Source organism: Strix aluco, chromosome 16 (genome assembly GCF_031877795.1).
Source record: "Strix aluco isolate bStrAlu1 chromosome 16, bStrAlu1.hap1, whole genome shotgun sequence".
NCBI lineage: Eukaryota > Metazoa > Chordata > Aves > Strigiformes > Strigidae > Strix > Strix aluco.
The window spans coordinates 16,462,675-16,484,550 of record NC_133946.1 but is presented as its reverse complement, the minus strand read 5'-3'; the positions used below and the strand labels follow the sequence as shown (position 1 = coordinate 16,484,550).

The 21,876-nt window shown below is 40.5% G+C and overlaps 1 protein-coding gene across 6 annotated transcripts in view; it reads left to right on the top strand.

The window, feature by feature from the left end:
- PTPN5 (protein tyrosine phosphatase non-receptor type 5) overlaps nucleotides 1-21,876 on the top strand; it is an 85,965-nt gene that overhangs the window by 11,947 nt on the left and 52,142 nt on the right. For 5 of the 6 annotated variants that reach the window (XM_074841910.1, XM_074841913.1, XM_074841909.1 and 2 more), the window contains one exon: nucleotides 12,043-12,153. The exons of the other annotated variant lie outside the window; for it this stretch is intronic. In XM_074841910.1, the coding sequence (XP_074698011.1) occupies nucleotides 12,144-12,153 (10 nt within the window). In that variant the 5' untranslated portion in view covers nucleotides 12,043-12,143. The remainder of the gene's footprint in view (nucleotides 1-12,042; nucleotides 12,154-21,876) is intronic. 6 annotated transcript variants of the gene reach the window in all.

Sequence of the window (21,876 nt, the reverse complement as noted above, 5' to 3'; positions counted from 1 at the left end):
AATGATTGTTCCTATCCTCCTCTGCACCCACCAGGCATTCACATTTGAAGAATATGATGCAGAAGCAGAGCCCCATCTGCTGATGTTCCCCTTGGCATGAGATAGTCCCTTAAAGAAGGGGTCTTACATAAATGGCTTCGCTGACCTGTGTTTCTGTGTATATGCCATTTCATAGCTGTGGGTGTGGTGTTAACTGCTGCACAGAAAAGGAAAAGTGAGAAATGAAGTCAGTGCTAGAGCTGGAGAAACTCAACACCCCCATTAGTTGTATGCAGGTCATTATTTCTAAGCAAGGTTTAGCATCTTCACAAAACTTGAACCAAGATAACTTCAGAACTTACCCCAAAATGAGGCTTAATTTCTCTTAATCTTGAACTTGTTGGCAGAAATACCCCAGATGGTGGAGGGAACAAGATCAGACTATGTGGTAATGGCTTGCAGGTTGTGAAATTTCAAGGCCTGTCCACACAAGCATACATATTTTTTCTGTCTGAAAGGATCCTGATACTCTGCTGGGGGGCAAAAGCTGCTATTCTGTTTTGACTTGAAGTGGTGTCTAGGGAGAAGAAAACAGTATTGGCAGCAGGTTCTTTTGCTTTAAGCATTATGTCTGTATACTCCCTAGAGAACTCATTAATTTTTAAGGCTGTGGCAGCAGTAGGCTAAATGGATACAGAAGTGATACACTGATGGTTTGAGGTGCTGCATCCTTTTGGGATAACCACTTCTGCTCCCTTCAATGATGTGTGTGGCACCCCAGGATCAATGGGGCAATTTAACCTGAGAAGGTGGCTATTTAGCAGACAGGAAGATGCCATTTGGTACAATGGTGGAAACAAGAAGACTCTTCTCTTTTCTAGAACATTGCTCTCTGAATGCTTCTTAAGATTGACTTACCGTGCTAATAGACTCAACCTGTTTGTAGAAGGGAATTATGCAAGACGGTCAGGCTCGCCACCATTTATGCTGGGGAGACAACAGCATGTGAAGGGCAAGGTTCTGAGTTACAGTATGATTTCTAACCAGTAATTGCTAGTCAGGATGAGTGTCTTGATTGTTGACTTACAGGGTCTTAATGTTGTGAATGGATAAGCTTTTCAAACCTGGGTACATTAAGAGTGGTTGTCTTTCATGTACATGAATATATGGCCCGTTTGTAGTGTCCATGCGTAATACAATAAGTGAAATTAAGACAATACTGTCTTAATGAGAGAAGTCTCATATCAGACAGGGCGGAGAGATCCTGAGTCCAGACCTAGGACCCGAGTTGTTTTACCCACCTTCCTCTCTTAAAAGTCACAACAGACTGCCACTGCCTTTTGAGCTACAGCCCAGGACTCTAGAAGAAATGTACTATTTTTTCCATGGGTGGGTGCTTTGAAGGGGCAGTCATCAATGCTGAGCTGGCAAAGCCGAAGCAGGGGAGGCTGTGGCATAGCTCTGTGGCCCAGATACCGTTTTGTTGTCACCTGGACACACAGCCACAATGCATGGGGCAGGATAAAAGGGGGATCCTCCTGTGCCCCACTGCCAGTTGGCTGGAGTTTGCAAGTGGGACAGACCTGGCTGCAGCCAAGGCCTGAGGCACTCTGAAGGCTGTTCTGGGGCACATGTGCACCTCTGTGAAGGTAACAGAAGTATTGAAGGATACAGAGTGAGGTATAACAGGACATTTAGGGGCACCAGTGCCAGGACCTCAGGACAATGAAGGATGAAAGCTGTCAGTAGATGGGCCTCCATTTGGTACTGAAACTACTTCCTGGCTTTACTTTGACCTTACCATCCTCACTTTTAACCTTACTGGCCTTACTTTAGTACTGAGACCGCTTACTGCAGACTTGGATGGTCATGAAGTGCCTCTGTCTGCTCCATCCATTCTATAAACACTGTCTAATGCTGCTTCCCCTCCCCACTAGTGCAATCCATTTCCAAGAATTAGAAGTCAGAGACATGCACTCTGCTCCAGCTGATGGGGTTGGAAGCTGTAGGAGCTCCAAATTTGGTACTATATATTTTCTAATTAAAGAAACAATGCCAAGGTAGTGTGAAATACACCACATAAAAACAACAAGGGGACAGAAATGCTCCATCTAATGCAAAGTGTATTCTGTGCATAAAGCTCTTGTATATCCTATATATTTCATCATGTTTGGAAGTTTATAGTGCTTATCCTCCGGACCGTGAACTGTAGACATCATCAGCACTGTGATGGAAGCAGGATCAAGCTCTCTAAACCAAGAATAACGGAGCAAGTATAGATGGACTGTGATCTAGACCACAGAAACAGCTCCGTGCTTTAACGTTCATTGATATAAATCAGTACTTAGACACTGTTAATCCCCCATTCTTTGGGGGGATGCTAACCACCCATATGTCCCACTAAGATTAGAGTCAAGGGCATTTACCACCTCCAAGATTTGGCCTTAAATGCCTGCCAAAATGTTCTCTGCTTTTGGAACTTGAAATGGTTCCAAGCTGCTTTTTTTTTTTTTTTTTTTTTTTGTATTTTCAAATTAAAACATGAAATCCAATCTACCCTGACACTAACACTTTCTCCCCACCTCTCTCCCAGAGTCTGTCTTCCTGGACTGGAACCCTGTATATCATCTTTCACTAAGTTTCAGGATTGTTTTGCTGACATATAATTAGGGATTTATAATGTAAATGCTGACACAACCTTAACTAGCCTATTGCAAATGTGACACTATTCATTAAGGACTCTCTAGGGTGCAGTATACTCCTTGGTGGATTAGCTTCCTGGAAATTTAATGGCAGTTTGCAAATTGGCATCCACTTTGTTTTTAGTCTATCTCTTGCTACTATACAAAGCAATTTTGATTCTGATAATGTGAGAGATTCTGTTTTCCTTTGTTTTACTTTCATGCTGTACTTTAGGCAGGAGGATGAGTCAGCTGGAGAGATCCTGGAGAAACAGTACAAAGACAAATTGCTTTGTGTCCAGTTAGTCTTCTAGAAATTAAGCAGGATATTCATGCCCAGCCTTCAGTAAGCAGTTGAATTCCTCTCTCACCTGTTAAGCTCAGTTAAATTCAGAAAAGGCACCTGAGATTTATGTGTAATTCTAACTTTATTTCTGAACAGTAATTTTATGGAGGTTGAGATAAGCATTATAGGGTGCTGCGGTATTTACTTAGTTCTTGGTATATCTGAAGACTAGATGATTTTGCTTCATCTCGGAAAAACGTTGAATTGTTTTATTTTGTGGGTTGCTACAATATTCTGTACTACTTACAGGTTATCCATGTAACATCACTGTGCAGTAACTTTCTGCACAACTTCATGTACAGCCATAGTCATTCTGGAATAGCTATTCTTAAAATACTTACCCTGTACTGTGACATAACTTGTATCTGTAGACAAGTTTTTAAAAGTTTAATAGTTTTGGGGAGGTCTAATTATAAGAACCAAACTGGCCTATGTAGAAGAAATTCTTTTGTGCAGAGTTGCTTAGCTAAAATATCATCTTTTATAAAGCTCAGCATTTATTTAGCTATTATATACTGCCTTTCAAAGTGTGCTACCTTAAAAATTACCATTTTGTTTTCAAGTTGTTGATTGCCAAATAGTTTCCAGCCACTTCATTTAAATACTTAAGTGAGAACTAATCTTTCTTGTAAAAAAATGGCTTTTTTTTTTTTTTTAAAGAAAGTAAATGAATTAGTGGGTCCTTTAAAATGCTTCACTCTAAAACGACTGTCCCTTTTCCAGCAATTTTATAGATTCAAAATATGCACCCTCCAATCTAGCATTAACCATGAAAATAGCTTAATTTTTAAAAAATTTTAGAATATTACTGAAGACAAAAGCTTATTTAGTGATGACATGTGTTCTTCTGTGTATTCTACTGTGAGTTGACTGATTTGTGGATGCATTTGACTTACGCTGTTTGAACTCTGCAAGCGCTGGGGACCATGAAAATTTTGGCTACCTTTACTTATGCCATATGCTTTGCTAGTATGATGCTTGCTCATAAGCTGATCAGGCTGTTTTGATGGAGATTCGATGCTGAGAGATCATGAATCCACACTAATATTTAATGGCAAAACAGTCTTCATAATTATAGTGCACGTGAGAGCAGAAAAAAATACTCCAAAATGAACTACAGCTCTGAAACATCCTTATGAATGCATGAAGACTATGCTCTGAGCTTGCTGGGTTATCTTGAGTAACCCTGTCAACCCCACTTACAGCATGAAACAAAAGAATAGCAAGCAGATTCTGGACTCCTTCAGATAGCCAGTTCCTGCGAAGGATAAAACTAGGTGAGGCAGTTAGGATCTGCAGTGCAAGCATAATTGTCAGTGGAATGGGGATAGGAATGTGTTCAGTTCTTTCAAAGTTAGGCTGGTATGGGGAGATTTATAGTTCGCTTATAAAAATCTGCACACGAATGAGTTTGATGCAAGTTCTTAATGTGAACCATCTAGCAAAAATGACTCCATAATGTTTCCACAAACCATTTGACAAGCTCTCTGGACATATGTTGAATTCAGAATTACAGCACTTGCATTTGTATGTTGCCTGTGATCTGTTTCTGCTCTTTGTTACTTATGGCCTGTACTCTGGCTCACCCAGAAGCATACAAACATTTCCTTACCTGAAGCAACTTAGAATTTCATGAGCAGTGCTGCTTTACTTGGATTGAGATTCATGTGGGTGGGAAGGGCATTATATCATTTTAGTTCAGAGTTTAGTTTAAGGGGTAAAGGATGGGGGAAGTGATGGCTGTGCAGGCATGGGGATGCAGAGCTGGATAGAGTTGGTAGAAGGGCGAAGGGCTGTGTGGCAGGACAGTAACTCCTTTTTCCTATCAAATTTCTTTGACACAGCTGCAGTGTATGTCATGTGGGGCAGTGCTAATGGCCAGGAGGTATCTACCTCCTCCTTACCCTCTCAGAAAGATGACCTTGAAAGGCTTATGTGGATTTTGGTAAGGTTGTGAGACTGGGGTCAAAACTATGCACTCTGTGGATCTGGTATTCTTAATACTCATAAGAGTCCTAGGCAGAAGAATGTAGTAATTTTGATGCTTCCTGTTGTGCTTTGTGAAATCCAGTGAGAGGGAATTATCCTTACTGCCCAAAGACTGAGAGCTGAGGAGGGTATTGTGACCACTTGTAGTGGCTGGCTGTGTAGCAGGGTTTTTGTCTGTTATGTGGGAGGCTTAGGTTTCATCGGAGTGGAGAATTTAATTTCCCCATTTCACTGAGGTTGGATTTTTACAGAAATGTAACTCTGTGTACCTTGCAGAATCTGCAGGAGAGCAGAGCTGATTTGTGTTGAGACAGATCTCCCACACGGCTGTGAAAACAAGTGCACAAATTCAGAGTAGCTGGGTGTAAATCTGAAGTAACTGTCATGGAGATTGATGTTCTCTCTAGGAGTTAATCTAGATTTACATCAGGGTAACTGTGACCAGAATCTCTCAGGATTCATCTTTGCTAGACTTTAGTAGCTCACTAAATTAATTGCTAATTAACTTGAGATGGTTGATTATTGTGGATGCTTCCCACGTATTTCTTCTGTCTTACCATCATAGAATTTAAAGACAGAGTTCCACTAGATCAGACCAGATCTTACCTGTTCTGAACTCCTGCTTGTCAAAAGCTGTTCCCTTCAGCTAGATACTAACACACTGGGTGTAGTCAGCAGACATTACACCAAAGCACTGCAGTCCTCAGGAGTGCAAATTTGTGCACATCTGGGGCAAAAACTGCAGAGACATGGCAGCCCATATTGCCAAAGGCACTTAAAATAAGAAATGGTTAGAAGAGGTCCTGCAAGGCAGACCCAGATTGCCTTTGAAGGCTGGCCTTGCCAGTTTCCACAGTGGAGCGGGGCAGCATGAGACTTCTTGATATAAATACAGTAGTCAGTGTTAAGTGGGTACACCACTGAGATACCTAAGTAACAGCTGAGCCACGTCCCCTTGAAGCACTTCTTCCATTGTGTGTCAGCAATTGAACTGGTGCTTTGTTAATTCTATACAAAGCAGGTTGTAACATGGAGTATCTCATGGTAAAATACTAATTTGCAGTGTCCTGGGCCATTGGGAGGGGAAATAGCCAGTTGCTCCTTCAAGGTCTCACAGCACTGAGGCACCTGGAAATTCTGCCTTCCTCCCTTCCTCTTCAGGTCTCATTATCAACATTACACTAAAAAGGCACACCTTTCTTGTATGTGTTTTGTATGGTTTAAATGAAATTGGGATGCCAGAAAGACGGGATCTATGTGATCCTGCTGTAGTCTGGGCAAGGAAGTCTTACGACAGCCTTACGTGAAAACTAAATTCAGGTTCTGCTCCAGCTTCCTTCAGAACAGAGGCAGAGAAGGACGGTTAAAGCAAGCCGACTGAGAGCCTCTAATGCTGTTGAAGATAGTAAAAGGATCTGGTTCAGGGTTGGAAGCAAAACTAAATTAGGCTTCTATTGAATAAAAGGTCCTTATTCTTAAAATAAACATTCTGTTAGTTCCCACCAAAAAATGTGTCTAAGCAGCATGAATCTGAAAGTCACCCTTGTCTTTACAGATGTGCTTAACAACCTCCCTGTCCCTGGGCTTCACTTTGAACTGGTCTGTCTCCTAACAGCTTGTAGTTTGAATTGGGAAGGCCTGGTCATACTGTCTGATGAACATGCAATGAAGATGTAAGAATACAATAAACTGGTGATCATCTTTCTTGCCTGCATAAGAAAGTAAAGGCATTGTGCCAAGCAAATATGCGCATTAGATGACTAACAGAGCTCCCACACTGTCAGTGTAGGCAGGGAATATGCAATGCAGCCACATATGTGTCTCAGAACCATACTGAGTGCTTTTTATTCTTAATGTTTGGTTTTGTTTTTAAATAGGAGTTCAGATCCTTGAGCAGGATGTTTATCTCTATGCACAGAAAACAATATTGGTCATAGTTTTTGATATACGATCAAGTTTTTAAAACTACCAGCTGATACATCTATTGCGAGTGACATCAGAATTTCAAGTAATTGCTATAAATGTTCACTAGGATATCTGCGCATATCATATGTAATTATCTGAGTTTACCTTTTTTTTTAATGCCTGGAAAAACCCTTTTTGTTTTTTTCCAGTGGGAATGTTATTGAATAGTTTGGTATTTAACTGCCCTGGTTGAGGTTTGTTCTCTTTGATAAAATTGGTGTGAGGTTTTCACAGAAATTTGTATGCTGTAACAAAGGAGTTGAATTCCATTTGATACCTGCTTAGCCATAGTTTTAAAGTACACATGCAGATAGAACTGAGCCAAACACCCAGGGAAGTTCTGTAAATCCCTGCAAGCAGAGTGCAGTTCACCTTTGCATTCAGTCTAGCAGTGAGTTTCCACTGAAGATGGTCCCCTTTTCACTCCTCCAATGATGACTAATCCACCCCGCCCAAATTAATTAGTTCTCCATCAATTCTGCAAGCTGAAGCAGCAGCCTTGTTGCTGAATAGATAGGTAAAATAGATGGGTATGATGCAATAGATGAGAGTGAACAGGATGAAACAAACCCCCCTCTTTCTGCAGCAGTGTAAGGTTAGATCATCTTAAATGCAACATGAAGCTAACCTTAAGTGTTGGTTGGTTGGATGGTAGCCTCATTTAAATTCCCCAAGAAATATTAAGGACCCACTGAGCTAAGAACTGTGCAAACACAGAATGGGAGACAGTCTCTTGAGCTGAATCTTAAAAAAAAATGGAGACACTGGAAACCAAAGACAGAATCACAAACCACCAAATTACAGTTCTGTGGCCTGACAACTGGATGATCAAGTAATCAATAGACAGACCTCAGTTGTTCCCAGAGCTAAAATTTTTCCAGGTTTATCACACTGTTCACTGGCTTATCTCATAAGCATACAGTATTTCAGAAATCAGACTTCCAGAGTACAGGTAGAGAAAGGCAGAAGTCTTCAAACGCTTTCCAGGAATCTCTTTCACTGGCAGTGGCAGAATCTGTCAATATCCTTTTAGCACTGAATAACTTTCTATGTGATGAGAAACTAATTTCTAGGAGTTCAAGAAGCAACGAAGCTACGTTTCCCTTACAGAACTATTTAGTAGCCTGTGTAATATGGATCAGTCTCAACTTCCTCGATTTTAAACACCTGTTTCTTCTTTCTTGTGAAAGTTGGCATCTAGATCCCTCATCCCAGTTACTTTTATTTTTACCGGCAAAAATTGCTATTATGTAGACTAGCAGTTAAAGGGGGTTGTGTGGAATGACTGGGGTGAGAGTCCACAGATAGTCTGCGTTATATAAACTGTGCTTTCCACTCAGCTGGTTAATTAAACTTGGTTTTCAGATCCCAAGACAGAAACCACTTATGTGCACACTTTATTTTAATAACATGTTTCTGTTCCTTTGCCCCAGGAGACTTGGCCTTGTCTTCAGGTTTGTCCATTCTTAAGATGGAGAAAAGGGAATATAAGGAGAAAAGGAGAATGTGTGGCTCTGTGTAGTCCCTTTTCAGGCAAATACTCTTGTCTGATTTCGGTTGTAGATGAAGTGAGGGAACATTTTACAACATTGCTACAGATTGCCTGAATCATGTGTTCTTTAGAATACATTCTACGTCCTTCCCAGAACAGGAAAAAAGTGAACAGTAGCAATAAAGCATTTTATTGTTTTGTGTTCCACCCTCTGGATTTGTGTTACTGTTCTCTGATGATGCTCCTGCACATTAACCTGCTTTGCTGCTCTGTCAGTGCCAGGGTGTATATCCGTGTAATAGTGTGCACAATTTTTGCTTGCATCTGGGCAGACTATGCCAGTGTTTTCAGCAAAAATTAACCTGGTAGCTTAAAAACATGGTGTTTTGCTCATACAGAGCACAAGATTAAGTCACTCTTGCTTCCATAAAGTAGTCTGACTGTGCTGTTGAGTACTTGCTACCAGAAGTTTTGCAGTTGCTTATCAGTCCTCTGTGACGCATCCTCTAGAGGTTTCACACAGAGCAAAGTGAAGTGCTGAGATCTTCTCTTAACTTGGAGCCTGATTTTGCTGGCACTTATGCACATGAGTAAGTGCTCCTGTGACTAGTTTTAGCTGCTCATGTCAGTATAATGAAGGACACATGAGTTTTAAAAGCAAGGTCATGCAGCTGTATTGCCTTTATTGTTTAAGGTGACTGGCTTTCTGTAAAACTACTCTGCCTTCAAGGTTTTCCTCATAGTCATGGGCACATGGCAGCATATTCTACATCAGTGTAAAGTAGGTGTAAAATGCTACCAAATCTAAATGTTGTTTTCACATCAGTTTTGCATTGATAATAACTGCAAGATGTAAGGTAATTGAGAATAAGGCTGTATGTGTTTTCAGAGAGAGGAATGATTCCTAACTGTCCTTGCTCTAATGGTATTCTCTTCTGATCATTCACGTGCTGTTGGAGAGACAGAAAGATGGGGCATGTTAGGCAATAGATGGGCTTATTTCCTCCGGCAGTTTAAAACTACACTTGTCTGAAGTTATGTGGTGGGGGAAAGAGGAGGCAGAGGAGGAACGCTTGAATTTAGAGGCAGTGTAGAGAAAGGGCTTAAGCGTGGAGTCTGGCAAGGCACTTGTACTGAAGGCAGACTACAGCAGTTGCACATAGCTTAAGAGGAGGTAACTCTTTCTTTCTAGAAGTTTAAAGACCTAGAGATATAGGCCTTGTGTCTACAGCTTCAGTATTAATTCTTGTTCATTTGGCCTCTCTGGAACTGTCATGATACCAAGTTCCTTGCACAGCAGTGTGTGTAAAGAAAACACTTTTATACCGGCATCTGAATATTGTGGTGGACTGCAGGCACTGAAGGTTAAAGAACAGCATTTGGGGCTACTGTCATTCCAAACAACTTTGTGCTAAAAACTAAGATCAAGTTACCTTGTGTCAGCTGAACCACAGTAACTATGTGTACAGGTTCTTGGGCTGATTTTGTAAAAGCACTAAGCACTTCTTGCTTGAATTTTAGCAATCTTGTCTTCTGTTTGCATTGGACTGAAAGCATGCGGAGTCAATTACACTTCCACTTAACAGAAGTAATAACTTCATATACTGGGGCAAGCTGTTCATATACCTGAGCCCTTCATGTAAAGACAAGGCAGCATAAGGAGAGCTGTATAGAGAGGCACTTAGACCACTTGATCTAGTTTAGGGATATAATTTGGCCTTCAGTAGTGAGTCAAGAGGCACCAATTCCTTTTTTCTAGTGGCGATCACAAAATTCAGTTATTTCTTGGTTCTGCACCTCATGAACGTGGTGCTGGAGTGGAATGAGTGCTCTGAGCTGGCAATGATGTCATCAACAGAAGTTTCAGAGGAGCAATGGGGGTGCTGGTGGTGGACTCAGAACTATCCACACCATCTTTTTATGGTGCTTGTTAGTTGTTTTGAATGGCACCTGCCCTGTAAAAGAAGGTTGACTCCCCTTGGGACTTGCCTGCAAGACATCTTTTCTGTGTTTGAGCTTTGACTTGAGAAAACACATCAGGAAACAAACTTAATAAAAACATCTAGCTGAAGGTAATTGGTTGTCATCTTTTCCTGCGAGGGAGGGAGAGGTGTTTCTAAGCGGCTATAAAAGTATAAATACCATCTGTATGCTTTATGTCTGATTTTTCTGGTTTTAAGAATAACTTTTGGATTATGTTTTGACGCACAGTATAGACAGACAGTATTTCTTATTCTTGGACCTGCATAGTTCCTCCATACTATGTTTGTATTACAAGTGAAAGACACAGCATGTATCCAGGCCTTTACATCGTTTCCTCCTGTGATTTAGTAGTCCCTTGTCCTGGATATCAGAGGACTGCTTAATGCAAAGATATACAATAATGATTGAGGTGATTTTTTTGAGGAGTGCCTCACACATGACTCTCCTGACTTGCTTTTACCTGGGTGCTGTCTTGTTGTGTCCTGGTGTCTTCTAAGAATGTGACTTGCTTTTAAATATGTTTAACATGCAGATGTGCTTATCTGTATGCAATGGTCACCTCATGTCCTAGTGTCAGGGGTGAAGTCTGGGTATCTAGGTGGTCTTCAATTTATTAGCCTGTTCAAAACAGGAAAGATCAGTTTCTAATGAAATGAACTCTCTGTGATTTCAATATGACCTCTATAGGAGAGGGCACTTTCAGGATTTATCCCTTTATACTCTTACTCTTCAGAAGACTTCTTGATTGGTTTTGTGATGCAAAGTGTGTTGGCATCAATAGAAAGAGTGTATTGGTCTCGGTGGGCTTTGAATGAGACTGTCAATGAACTGGCCTGATGTGCACAGTGCGAGGTGCTTTAGAAGAGGATGACAAATCATAAAAGGCTTGAAGGCAGAGCACTTTGTAATCTGGGCAAAGAATACATCTGTGGCCCCTCCCTTAGCAGAATTTGTAAAGAAGGAAAAAGTCCTTGCAGTTTGTTAGAGGTGAATTTCTTTCTACATGCCTGCATGACCCTTTTTACCCTCTTTTGTGGCATGTCGGACCCACAGTCTCTGAGGCTATGATGGACTGTGTGTTTCTTAATTATGTATTCCTGTAGCCCTACTGCGTGGTATGTATGACACATTCAGCAGTCCTTCACAAATAAGTAGTAAGGGTTTCTGTGTTGTACTCACAGACCTTTAAGCCGTCTCTGTGATTTTAATGAAGTTGGCCATTATGATTTCAGCAGAAGGCTTTTTCTGTGTGGAGCAGATGGCTCCTAGGGGAGCTTAGCTTATGGATTGCCCCATCTTCCTTAAATACTAAAAGACTTTATGGTACATACCCTTTGGATACCTGGAAGGCTTTAGGTAGATCCTAGTTCCTGCATGCAGGCAATAAGCAAAAGCAAGTGGATCAATAACAACACAGGAATATGCTTCCATCTCCTTTCTGCTTCACCCCTCACCCCACAGGTCAGTTGCTTGATACTCCTTTATGAATGAGCATCACATCATGGTCTTTTAGAATTTCTTTTCAAGAAAAATTATGTATAAAAGCCCTGAATGATTCTTGGACATCTGATAGTGTTAAAACTTAGATTTTTCACTTATTTTTTTAGGATTCTAGTGCATAAAGGACATAAATGATAATCCCAGAGGACCATCTGTCCTGGAGCAGACATTGGAAGTGAGCTACTATGTGACTGAAAGGACTGAGTGCATGTCAGATGGTAAGTAAGAAAAGGAAGATCAGATATATCATACTGTCACTTCAGTACAGATGAAAAATAGTCATACACTCTTTCAGAACTTGTCCTAATCTTCTTGGAGAATGAAAGGAACAAGGAACAAAAACAAAAACAAACAAACAAAAAAAAAAAAAAAAAGAAAAATTCATAGCAGGTTGTAAATGTTTTGCAAAGCCCAGTTAGCATGGAAGGTACTTTTTGCTAGATCTTTTTGTAGTGGAGTATACCTTTTAATGTAGTTGTGGTTCTTACATCATGCAAAGAGTCCATTTAACCTCCTTTACTTACTAGATGTCTATGAAGTTCGTTTTAACTATGATTTCTAAGGAAGCCTAAAGGATTGAGCCTTTGTCTTCTAAAAGCTCCTTAGAAGGTCTTTCTAAATCCAGTCCATATCTGTCTCAAACATGTTTTTATTTGTTTGTGGTAAGCAGTAAGTAAATCAGTTTTGTTTAATCATCAAAGAAGTGGGTGTTTTCAAGTCATTCTGGACTTGGTTCTAAGCATATTCTGGCTCTTACCAGAAAGTGTTTGCTATCTGTGTGATGAGAGCTCTTAAGGCTACTGGACTTCGGACTTTCAATCATGCATCTAATATAGATAAACCTTTTTTAGTTCTTATTGGTTAGCTGATCTGTTTACTTTCTGGTTACAGCCTGAGTATGCCTTAATGCTGCACTGCACCAGCCTTTCATTCCATCTTGCAGGTAGAGATGTCTTGCAGACTATTGCAGTCTGTGGTTGTTCTTAAGGTACAGAAGCCATTTCAGCTGATGCAGGTGTGCCTTTGGAGTCAACTCCACACTGTGAAGGAGGCCCAGCTCATGGAAAGAGGATGCTGCAAGCCTTTATTAGGGAGCGTTTGGAAGGCAAAACATGTTCTGTATGCAAATGAGCTGTAAGGGGAGTGGGTTCATTCCACATTTTATGCTTCACTTCTGAAAAGCCCTTTATGAGCTGTGACCTTTTATTACTTAAATAAGAATCCATAGAAACTTCAGGTAACCTACAGATATTTCTCTTGCGTGTTCACATTCTCTTTACAGATCAGGTGTAAGTGGTCAGCTTTGGCCAGCTACTAGTCAATGCTTGCCACTCATTTGATGTCAGAAGGGGTGCGCTTTCCTTTCTGTAAGGTCAGAGCATCATACTAGTGTTCTTTACAGCCTTTGTGTTGTATGGTCTTTTCCAGATCCTTTTAGGACAGTGTTAAACCTGGGCCAGAAAACACCAGTATTACTTACTTTTGTATTGAGGTGACATGTAGGTGTGCCAAATAATTGGAAGCCTCATTATGTTAGGACATGTACAAACATGCAGTAAACGGCAAACATGCACTTTTTGCCTCAAAGCACTCTTGATAGTTTAGCATGAGTAAAAACATGATATTGTATGTTACCTGATCTTTATAATCATAGACTCTATTCATTTCAGAGCAAGATGTAAATGCAATTCTGCTGGTTATACAAAATAATGAATTCAGAAATCACTTTGCAAAGTTTATCAAATTTAAACCCTGCACTGAGATCAGTTGTAAAATGCAGTTAAAAGTATGGAGTTAAACCATGAGTGAATTTGATCAATCCACCAACATAGAAACCACACACACACATCCTATTTTTAACTGGGTAGTTTAAAAAAATTGTATCTCTGTGCTACAAATGCCGTATATGATTCTTATGGATACTGAGTATGTTCAGGAGTCTTTGACATTTCATTTCCTATTTCCTGTCCACCAATATGACTGCTTTGCAGGGAAATGTGAGAATGGTTCTGGTAGAGTAATGGTTTTTTTTTTTTTACTTTTTTTTTTTCTCTCTTGGTTTATATGGGATTTCACTTCTTCCCCTTGTATTTTCACCTAGGCTTTGACACTGCTGTAAGAGAAGTGTTCCCCTCTATTCACTTCTCCACCACTGAATTCTGCTTGGCCAAAATAATCATGTGTTCATGCACATAGCCTGCAGATTGTTCGTCAAAAAGATCTTTAATTCAGCAGTGGTACTGGCTTACTCTTTATATGTGGGCAATACAAAGGGAAGTTTTTCAAACAGTTTTGTTTTTATTGAAGAATAAGGCGTGGGTAGATCTGCCTTGCAGAAAAGCTTAGCCTGGGAAAACCTGATGTGGGAGGGGAGAAAGAAAAGATCGACAGTCATTTATCATGTGACATCAAAGTGGAATAGTTCCAACAAAAAAACTTGTGGTAAAGCTTTCCAGTTGAATGTGAGCTGAAGGTCATGCACTTGCCTTCGTGTTAACATAACAGTGTCAGCATGGAAGCATTGGTAAAGTACTATGGAAGAAGGTCTGTTTGTATAGGCTGCCTCTGGCAAGCATGCTTGCTGAAAAGGTACCCTGAAAAGGCCTCAGTCTGAGGTGTCTGAACAGACTGGTTTTGGCACAAGAGGCAAAGACAATTGGAAAGTATCGATGATACTAATTTGAGTGAAGGCTCAGGAAATGGTGCATTAAGTGCAAATCCATGTCTTTAAAGTTGATGGAAGATGCTCCAATAAACATGTGAAGTAAAAGTCATTGTCCAGGCATTGTCATAGGACTGTAGACTGGCCCTTGTTTCAAATTTGGGTGTCATTCTGTTCAGCTGTCACAAACACACTAATAAACTTCAGTATTGCAGAAAATGCTATGTAGGATGTGGCCAGAGGTTTTTAGTGCCTAAGTTGAGCAATCAATAAAACACATACAAAGAAAATACTGTTGTTTTCATTGCAGGGCATGTGAGCTAATGAGAAACTTCTGATGTATTGCTTGGTTAGGGTAGATTGGAGGGCAAATGTTAAACCAGTGTTCACTTTCAAATTTTCAAAAATACCTTGAGAAACTTAGGATGTGTTTGTGTCACCCAGTGAAAAGGGATGGTGAAACCCTAAAATGATGGATTAGATTGAAAAATGGTCATTTTAAGTAACCAGAAGGCTATTTATTTCACAGAACTGCCTCATGTTAGATTTTGCATACGCTTGCATCCAGCATAGCGCATGAAGGAAAAAGTGTGCAGAGTGAAATAAAACTGGATGGTGTTCCTGGAGGCGTGAAAAGTTTTGCTGTAGCTGTGTCACATAGCCGTGAGCTGCTGTGGTGCGGGTGGAAAACAGGATACAGATAAAAGAGGTCACATGAGTCTGTGGGGATGAGCAAAATTAACATGCTATTTTTAAAGGAGTGTGCGCTTGGGTTGACAGTTTGAAGTCTTTCAGTTAAATCTTTGCTAAAGCAAGTTTCTTCTGCAGTTGTACACAAAACACTGCAGAAAATTAAACTCATGAAAATGTCAGTCCATCTCTGAAGAGCATCTAAGAATCACAGATGATAAAAATGAGGCAGTATGCAGTGCCAAAGTACACTGCATCTGCAGGGACCCTGATTTCAACAAAGAGTTAAATTAAAAATCAGCCTGTTCTTTTTGACATGCATCTGTTTGGTAGATTATCATGTGCCAGTTTTAGTTCTGTGGTCCTTACTGCTTTAGTACAGTTTCTTTCAGGATTATATCATACAGTTTGCCTTCAAGGAACTTTACTTAAAGAAAGGTATTGGCGATCTGCAATACGTGAGAGAGTAATTGGTGTTTCTTGTGGGCCAGACTGTAATCCCCGTTTCATTTCTCACAAAAAGAAGAGCAAAGAAGTGAATAAGGAAGCCTTAGTCTGGCTCTGTGGTTTATACTGCTTCTGTTTGAGAAATAAAATACAGAAATATACTCTCAGTGGAAAGAACGCTTCTCTGGGAACATAGTGGAAGGAAGAAGAGATTGTTTTCTTTACTTAATGGTTTGACAAATAATAGTTGAGAGACCGTTCATTTAACACTGAGCTTTCATTACATGGACATTCCATGATTTCACTGTAGTATTTATAAACAGTAGTCAGCATTTCTAACGAATGCTTGATTCAGAAAAGAGATTTGTGCTTATGAAATGTTTGTATAGTAACATGAACAGAGTTTGGCTAACCATATGCTTGCATGTGGAATGCAAATAGAACCATGAAAAAAGCCACTCTGACTTTGGCTTGAAAAATCACACCCGTTTTCTTGTAAGGTTGTTTTTCTTCCTGTTCCATTACAAATCATGAAGTGGCATTCACAGCACTCTAGGTAAAAGTGGTGAAAATGTCAATTTGCAGCAACAATATGCAACAACATGTGGTTAACCTGTATTTACAATGTGTTATATGCTATATGGATAACTTGGGTAAATACAGCAAAATTCCGTCTTTGTCAAGATCTTAAAGGGTAATCAGTGACTTGGAAGGTAATGTTTGGAATATGTTTTTTGTGTGGCATACCTTTATGAAGAGCTGGACAAATTCATAGGTATTTATTTTTTTAATTCTTCTTGTACTTGATCCTTTCTCAAGCTGGACAGTTGGCAAGTGAGTTGACTTGATGCTCTTCCTTCTCCTTCTATCCTGTGCATAAAATTCTTGCCTCATACCAAGTAAGGGTTAGAACTCTGGTAAACTGGCATTTGTAACTTACAGAGACTTGAACCTGTTGACACTGTCCCCAGATGTATGCTTATTCCTCCGCCAGCTCCACTAGCCCAGCATAGCAGTTACAGTATCAAGGATATCTTTTTGTTTAATACCAAAGATAATACTCTTGTTATTCAGACTGGAATTTTATGAGGCATTTAAGGAAACTGATAATTTGTCTTCCACTGAAGTTCCAGTGGAAGTTGGAATCCTTTGGTCACCTTTCTGGGATCCTACATGAAAACACAATAGAATCCATTTCCTGATGCATACCTTGGTCTCTATTGCTAAGTGACCTTCTAGGTCACTGTAGAGAGATTGCCAGTCATCATGTCACTGTAACTAGAAAACTGTGACGCAGGCTGGTCTCTGACAATGCTGGCAGTTTGGTATTGGTGGAGTATGCATTTTCAAAGTATGAACCACTACAAAGGTTCATCTTGAACTTCAAAAGGCCTAGCAGGCCAATCAGCTGGGTTAGAGCATACAGGTTTCTGCAGACAGCAGTTTGTAGTGGTGTGTGTTGTCATTTTCAACCTAGCAGGCTCAAGTAAAAGATATACACAGGCTAATCTAGCACAGTGTTTTGGTGCAAAGCTCCAGTTCGTGATTTGGGGTTTCCACAGCAAGGTATTCTAACCACTATGCTGCCGCTTCCCCAGCAGGTGTGAGTTTTTCCTTGGTTTCCTGAAGGATGTATACCTGTGTTCCTCCAGGTGCATTCCACCCTGCTTCTGTCTTTCCCAGATAAACACTCCATTTCCAGTTGCAGTGACAGAATGGTTTGGGGTTTTTTTCCAAATTGATGAGATGAAGCTGCCTCTTGTTTGTTTGATAATGCTGTACTGTGCTTGCAATGAAAAAATAACCGAATGAAGCGGAATGCATCTGAGTTTGGGTTCACATATATCCATTTGACCGCACCAATTTTTTGGTTTCTGTCTTTGGACCTTAATACAAGAATGTCACTTGAAAACTTTAAAGATTTATCAAGAATCATGAGCATATCTTGACAGGACACTGAGATATACTTAATATGGTATATGGAGTGCCACTTAATATGGCACCCAGGAGTGCTAACAGAAGTAGGCAGTTGTATTTGGATCACAGAGTTTGTTTTTTAAAACAATTTCTGGCAGTCCTTAGGAGATTGGGATCCTAAGTCTAAGGTAAAAGTAAATTTTACTGTGTCTCCACTACTACACAGGCAGGAAGATAGTATCTCTGGGCTATCACTCTCCTCCAAGGATTATTCAGGACTGTTCTGTCAGTCCTTCTTTCACCATTCATCTTAGCACAGCCTTCCCCTTGTATGCTCTTGCCTCTCTGTATGTAGTTCCCACCTTTTAAGCTTGATCTTCAACAATAGGGACTGTTACAGAAGATAAATCTGACTATGTGCTTTATCTGTGTTAGAGTGAGATGTGGGTGGCATCATCTTTGTCTTTTTTCCTGGTTTCTGATGAAGGAAATGTGGGCACATGGACCTGAGGAGAGCAACAGCAAACTCCAGTTACAACCCTGCTCTGGGTAGTCATGGCAGGGAATAACCACAGTTGTATTTTGTTCCTGCTGTGCAGTTAGATGTAGCAGCCTATGGACACGCACAATGACACAAAACAGGTTGGGCACGGTGGGATATTCCCTGAAATGGCATTGCTTGGCTTGGCTTGGCCTGTCTACCTGTAAGGCCGTGTTCCACCCCTGTGTTTGTTGAGAGAACTGAGGTTATATTAGGCCCTTGCTAGTGCTGTAGTACTTCCCCACATGGAACTTTCTCAAAGTTTTTGGGCAGGTGCAAATATCATAAACACTGCTGCAGTTGAAGATCTGGAATGCTGGCCTGTCCTCAGGCTGCCCAGTCTGTAGTATTTGATATTCTCACAACTGCACCTGTGTTTTCTTACTTGTGAGTGACAAATGGACAGCATTTGTCTGCTGTATTCGCAGACACACAATTAAAGGAAGCAAAAGCATATGGTAGGCAGCAGTTTGAAAAGCATGCCAGTCTCAGTTTAGAAAGCAACTGTGCAGTATTGTCTCATCGTCTTTCGCGGTGAAATGGACTCCATATTTTTAATCCGCTTTTGAAAATGGAATTTAGGCCCATCTTTTGAAAAAAGTTTTTTCAGCAGATTACAGTTGTTTCAGCAGAACTAGGTCCTATCTGGCTGGATTGGGGATTTTGAAAATTTCCCTAGACCTTTTGAAAATCTGGCCTCTTGATGCTAAATCGCTCAGGGAGGAGGTACCCACCATCATGTTTCCCATTAGAAAAATTAATCAAAATCAATGTCTGATTTCTGCAGCTTTGCTTTTGAAAATTTTCATGAAGGACTCACAGTGGCAATTGGGACATGACAATCACAGAAAAGTTTAACTAGAGTTTTTTCCTACTTCAGAGTTTAGAGCAAGGTATTCCAGAGGAGAGGGAGAGAAGACTCTCTACCCTAACTCAGAGGTTACTTAATCCCCAAGAGGAAGGAAGTTTTCAGTGTACTGCACTTCTTGCATATGCTGCCTTGTTTGATTTGAGCTACTGCCAGATGCTGTTTTTAGTCTCTGCTCAGTCCTTCTGCCAGGCTTTCACACTCCTCCTCCTCCTGTGGGCTTCTCTGTGGCCTTGTATTTATCTTCCTTCTTTCACCTCATCAGATATTCTCATTTCCATTATTCTCAGACTCACATCTTTTGTCACTTTTGTCATCTTTATTTTATCTTCTCCTTTCTCTGCTTGTTGCTGCTACTCCGTTGTCTAGCTTAACTTTCATCTTTCATGTTACCTGAGGAGAGTGGGTTTTGTAGGACCTGGTTTAATGTCACAGAACAGACATTTCAGAGGTCATAAATACAAAAGGGCCTGTTTCAGGGATCCAAACCAGTGAGTTGGGCACATTGTTACAAACCAAATTTATGCATGCCTCATGGTCAGTGTTTGGTTGGTGGATTGATTGATTAACGGACAAACTAATCACATAACTACATGCTGAAATAAGCTGAAAATCAGCCTGGTAAAAATGCTAGTAATTTCTGAGAACAGAACCTTGCTGACGTGTGTGCCTGCAACAGTATTATAAATGTTATTTTAGCTGAAGCAAACCACTCTTTGGAAGTCTAATGTCTGTTGTCACAGTATCTCAAACCTCTACTGCTTTTGGAAATCATGCTTTCTAGACCTCTGCCTTACCAGTTTGCAGATTGAGGTTTCATGCTTTCCTTATGCCTTTTGGTGACATCTCTGTCACCATGGAAAAATGCAAGGAACCTCAATGAGAAAAGTATTTCAATAAGGATAGCATTAAGAAGAGAGTGGGAGGGGAATACCATCCCCAAGAATTACAGGTTTTAATGCTGGAATGTTTTCTTCATTGTATCACAGTTCTCTCTCAGAAAAGAAGTCTTGGGAACCTGAGGCTTGCTTTATCTTTGTGCATCTTTGTATCTCTTTCCACCTACTCATGATCTCTGATATTTGTTAATCTGGATCTGCTCTGCATGTTCACAAGGAAAAGTTCTTAAAGAGGAGGGACTGTAAGGACTGAGAAGTTAGAAAAGCTGATGGAGAGCAGGCGTTGAGTCACGCTCAACTGTCTGAAAGCTGTGAAGAGCAGTCTCCCAACCCTGCTGCCTGAGAAGAGCTGTCAAAGCAGAGGTGATAGTGGCATGGTCTCACCTGGTTGTTAGATTTCCAGCTGCAGTGTGTTGCACTAGGAAATGTGGTTGAATGCAACCTGGGAGTTCCGCATGGCCCTTTGACCACAAAACACGCCTTCCAATTGAGATCTGGCTATGTTGCGAAAAAAGAGTCATACTCAAGCATGTTACTGAAGGAAAGAACAGGAAGGGGAGTCTGTCTTGGTGAACCTTCCTTAGGAGCATTCAGAGTGGAACTGAGGACCTTAAGCTCTCAGATTTAGTGGAGAAAGGAGAGATTCTGGCACTTGTGAGAAGAGTTTTTGGGAGAACAGAAGAGGAGTTGAGTAAATATTGACATGTTTGACTTTTTTGGGGTGCGTTTTAGCAGTGTCTGTCAAGCTTCCTTTAAAAATACTCAGTCAGCTATGACGTAACTGGATATTTTTCATACTTGCTTCCCAGCGTAAGGAACTGGCATTCTAATATCACAAACTAATCTACCAGTTTACTAGATTCATCCACCTGCTCAGGGAAATGGAAACCCAGTAGATTGAGTTTGCTCTCATGTGCTTTGCCATCATAGCTGTCATGTAACCTTTACATAGCCTATTCTCTTCAGGTTTTGTGTTGCGCTGTATACTATATAATTTCATCCCTGAAATTGCGCCCACCACTACGATATGTGCTAACACTGGGTTGTTAGACTGTTCTCACCATGGGATCTGAATGCCTCTTCACTGTAGTCTATTTGGCTTCTTGCGTGCTGCACCCCATGCTGTGGTAGCAAGCTGCCTGGATATTACTATATTGTGGCTCTTTGCACCAACCAAAGAGCATGAATGCTTATCAGGTGTCCTTAATAACATGAATCTGGCATTGCTTGATTTTCAACTCAGCCTTTTAGCTGAAAGAATGTGTCATTTAAAAGAAAAAAGCAATTTCACCTGAAAGTAAATGGCCAAATGGAATTTTATTTAGTCCCAACAATGGAGGCCATTTGCTGTTGATGATTGCCATCATGGCACGCTTTAAGTGAGAACAAACATACTACCCCCCTCCAATACACACAGGCCTTTTTTCTTAACAGATTTATTCATTAAGCATATGTTCAAAGACTACAGCTATTATGACTTTTAAATAGAACCATTTTTTCATTGCTTTTCATAGATAGAATGCCACAGTGTTATGAAAAACCCATTAACGTTCCAGATTTAATTAACTAACATATTCTATTAAAACGCCTTTCTGCTCCAGCAGTTGTTTGACAATAGGCAGATAAATACTGTATGTTGGAGACTGACCTTCAAATGACAGTCCAAAGCTGCTGCTTTGCAAAGTCTTTAGCAGTTTGAATGCCTTTGTCTTCCCTACATGTATGTTAAAAAGATCTCTTCTGAGCCCAGAAATAGGAGAGGAGGTGGTTAGGCCGCAAGGCTTGGTCCCAGCTTCCTTGCACAGGCAACATTCCTGCTGAAATAGGTAAAAGTTTCATCTGACCAATTTTGCAAGCTTTCAGGAAGAGGGATAGCACTCCTGAAAGACTCTAAATGCCTTCCATTTTGTATGCCTT